This window comes from Venturia canescens, chromosome 4 (assembly GCF_019457755.1).
Source record: "Venturia canescens isolate UGA chromosome 4, ASM1945775v1, whole genome shotgun sequence".
Lineage (NCBI taxonomy): Eukaryota > Metazoa > Arthropoda > Insecta > Hymenoptera > Ichneumonidae > Venturia > Venturia canescens.
In genome coordinates, this window is record NC_057424.1 from 18,364,195 (window position 1) to 18,367,974 (window position 3,780).

At 41.3% G+C, this 3,780-nt stretch overlaps 1 protein-coding gene across 1 annotated transcript; it reads left to right on the plus strand.

Annotated features, from left to right (window-relative positions):
- The first annotated feature begins 8 nt into the window (after positions 1-8).
- On the plus strand, positions 9-3,662 carry mRpL50 (mitochondrial ribosomal protein L50). The gene is made up of 5 exons (XM_043416203.1): positions 9-157; positions 349-446; positions 2,841-3,043; positions 3,215-3,334; positions 3,461-3,662. Exons 1-5 carry the CDS (start codon positions 77-79, stop codon positions 3,577-3,579), a joined length of 621 nt encoding a protein of 206 aa, XP_043272138.1. The 5' UTR covers positions 9-76; the 3' UTR covers positions 3,580-3,662.
- Positions 3,663-3,780: the final 118 nt, after the last annotated feature.

The window sequence follows — 3,780 nt, forward strand, 5'->3', positions numbered from 1 at the left end:
GAGAGCGCGGAACGTTGCACTAGCGCTACCAAGCGGCCCCACTTGATAAACTCGCCGCTCCAACAGTATCGACAAGATGGCGGCCCTCATCAGGCATGGCTCGAAACTCCAATGTCTTTGGTCGAGTGGAGCATCTCTCTTGATACCAAAAAATGTGGCAAGTTCAATGAATCCTTTCTCGTTGTTTATCTCTATCGTAAAGTCTCTACGAGCGTCATGTTGTTGCCCTTATTTTATTTGCAACTGCGTCGAATATCAAGCGGTTTTCAACATTCCGATGTCACACCTATCTCTCTTGCTCCCGTTACACACTCAATGTTATTTTTTTTTCTCTCTCGGTTTCCACAGACGGAGTTTGGGGTACGAACGTTAAAACTTAAAACTCGACGAAGAAACGTTCTCGTGAGAAAATTCGAATGGGATGGAAAATCTCTTGCTGCACGAGGGTAAGAAAATAACCTTCAGATTTTCCTATGCTCCCCTTTTTCCTTTTTATACCTTAACGAATATTTTCACGTCTATAAACACCGTAATTCCACTAAAAACTTCGCGTCTCACATTGTTTCACCGTTAAAACTACCGGTGCGTTGTTTTCACGATACCGTGATATCCGTTCGAATCGTTACTATTTGTTTTGCGGTTTTAAAACTTCGCGTCGAGAACTTTCGCGTACGCGGAAACGACGCGTCAGTGGCAAGCTCGCAGGGAACACTGCGGCCATATTGCCGTTCGTTTTGTCTCCCCCTTCCCCCACTACTTTTCTCACACGGTCTACGCCGCTCGACGAGTTTCCTCTCCTGCCTCCCGCACGGATTGTCCCACCGACGCCCTGCACCCCCCTGGCGGCGAGGTTTGACAGCTCAGGGCTGTACCAAACATTGACGGAGCCAAGCGTGAGCCAAGCGCCTGCAAATTCGAGCACTCGAAGTTTTTTTTCATTATTCCTATCACATCCCAATCTTCCGGCTTCATAATATGGGAGCTTTTTAACAGGAGACACTGAACTACACTCTGTAAAAGAGTGTAATACAGTGTAGCACAGTGTCGTATGTTGCCCGTGTTATTCTGTTCCAATTGAAACGCAGTAGTGCGACACCGTGTCGCTTGCTGACAAGCTCCCCATAACGCGATGACAAGAGAAATATACACGTTAGATCCTGAAGAAACTGTGCGAACGCCGGTTTTTTTTCCGTCTTCGTTCTTGAATGCAAGTTACGCTCGTTTTTTCCTGTCAACATCTTTTCCATGCACCCGGCAACATTTAATTTTTTAATACGCAAACGAAAAAAAGTGCTATAATCAGTTGGAAATGAGTTTTGAGATGAAAAATCCACGGACTCTCGATGCATACATTCGTACACACGTGTATAACGCCATTGCGCATATACACACCTCTCGTGTAGTGTATCAGTTGCACCGCCTTTCCAAAGATCGATCTCACGCCGTTAAACGCCGATATTAACCAACGCTCCACATTCGTCATGAATCAAATGAATATTTATTCCAGTTTGCCAACGCATTCACGGGAACCTTGATCGTCTCGTGACTCCAAGCTTTGAAATTAAAAAGAAACTAAAAATCTGTGTATAGTAATCTCTATCGGAGCTCCCAGGAAGACCCCCTAAATACGATTTATAGCGAGCAGCATCTATAAATTTGATTATCACGGCTGTGGGACATTTTGTTTTTTTTTTTGCGAAGTAAATTATCGCTTCGTGTTAATTATCTCAGGATTTATTTGCATAACGGATAAATGAAGAGATCACACGTTTATAAACCTCAGTACGATAACCAAACTCGTAAAACAACAATTCGATTTCATGTATATATGCATTTCTACATACATACACATTTCATAAACCGTATAATAAAGTAGGAAAAAGAAGGAGTGTATATAGTTTCTCTGTCCTTGTGATAATTACCGAAGCGTTTCTACACGTAGCCAAAAAAAACATCTCCATCCTCGATTTTATAATATGCTTCGTTCATATTTTCTCGTATTCATTTTTTCATTTTTTTCTCGTATCGATTCCTCCTACATTGCACATTTTAGTATCTCAGAATTTGGCCGATGCGTCGATCTTTCGAATTGAAAACATTTTCTCGGCAGTGCAGTTCGAGAGGGGGAAGTGCCTGCAGGAGGGCGAGAGTTTGCGATACACTCCTGAGTTTGATTCTTTGAGAAAATACCGCGTGAGGACACCACCGTACGGTCCGCTTGTATGCGCACTCTGCTGACATCGATCTCTCCACAGCCGAGTTCTTCTCTTGACACCTCCGCCCTCCTACGATTTCCTCTCTTCTCTGCTGCCGTATAATCGTTCGCGTCGCACGCTCTGCAACGTGCGAAAAGTTTGGCGCGATGATTCGTTGCATTGAACCACTATATTACGATTAAAACATCTGCGACAACCGAATCCTATCCTAACCTCTTTTCATCTCTTCGTAGTAAATGAAAAGGCTGGATACGCTGCGGACGAAAATTTTTCGAACAAAAGTACCCAAATTTCAGCCATTATCGTCTGGCACATCATCTCAACGTTATTTTTCAATCGAATCGCATCGGGAGAATGAACTTTTTAAATGAGTTCCTCCGATCGGAATCCAAACTTTTTAAAATGTCATTGACACAATTTGTTTTCATACACCATATCCGACAGAACAGGCCCGGAAATACTGGGAGAAATTTTAAAACAACTTACTAGAAACTCGGTCGGCAGTGTGCATATTTCAATGGAAAAATATTTATCTTGTCGCTTACTTTTTTAAAACGAACGACCAATGCAACGAACTTGCTTCATTTTATATCCAGCGATGATTGGTGTCTTCTTTTTTTTCAGCTTCTTACGCCCCATTAAATCCTACGAGCCGGCCGCCGACGCTTCCGATAAATTAAACAGGATTTGTGAAGAACACAAATTATCTACGGATGATTCAACCAAAATCGATGATCCTCTTCAACGTTTTCAAGTTTTCGTTGCCGCTGAAAAAGAGTTTAATTATTCTCTGCCAAATTCCGTGCTTCACGAGATCGAAACCGTTGGTAAGTTTAACTAAAACGTAATCGAAGTCTGCATCGTGACAAAAGAAATTCGAAGCCGAAGATAGTGGGAGGAAATGTGTTCAATGGTCATGGTTGTTATTTTCAGAAAACTAAAAATCAAAGTGTTTTGACAAATATATTTTAACAATTATTGAATTTAAATGTTTACAGGTGATTTGAGGAATTTTTACATCACACCGATCAATGCACAAGTACCTTTGGATAACATGAAAAATGAAAATTTACCAAAGAACCTTCACATCTTGTACGATTATCACAGATTCCATCCTGGTAAGTAGACTCAAATGACCATTTGTACTAACCGGTTCAATGGTCATGAAAGGATGGAGGTTCTGGGCAGTGGCTCATGGCAAAGTGGCATTTTGTAATAACTCTTTAATTCACTTGTCATTACAGACGACGACACGAAATTTGGTGGAAAAACGGCATTCCCGAAGAGTTCGACTATCGTGACAGGTCTGAAATACAGGAAAAAATACAAAGGCCACACACAGCTGCAATCTTTTTATCACTGAACGAAGACAGGTTCAGTTATTCCAACTGATAATATTTGGCACCTGAAAAACCAAAAATTGGGTTAATAAAGAGGTCGAGGAAATGATGGAATTATCTTTCTTTTTTCCTTATCTATATACGTCATTTAGAGAACTCGATTAGAATATTTTCCCTTTGAACAATAGCCTCGAAGATGAAAGCTCAAGAAAATTTGTAACGAA

Coding starts and splice junctions, on each gene's coding strand:
- mRpL50 (XM_043416203.1), top strand. CDS start 77: ATGGCGGCCCTCATCAGGCATGGCTCGAAACTCCAATGTCTTTGGTCG. Junction 3,044..3,214: donor TCACGAGATCGAAACCGTTG/GTAAGTTTAACT, acceptor AAATGTTTACAG/GTGATTTGAGGAATTTTTAC. Junction 3,335..3,460: donor TTATCACAGATTCCATCCTG/GTAAGTAGACTC, acceptor TTGTCATTACAG/ACGACGACACGAAATTTGGT.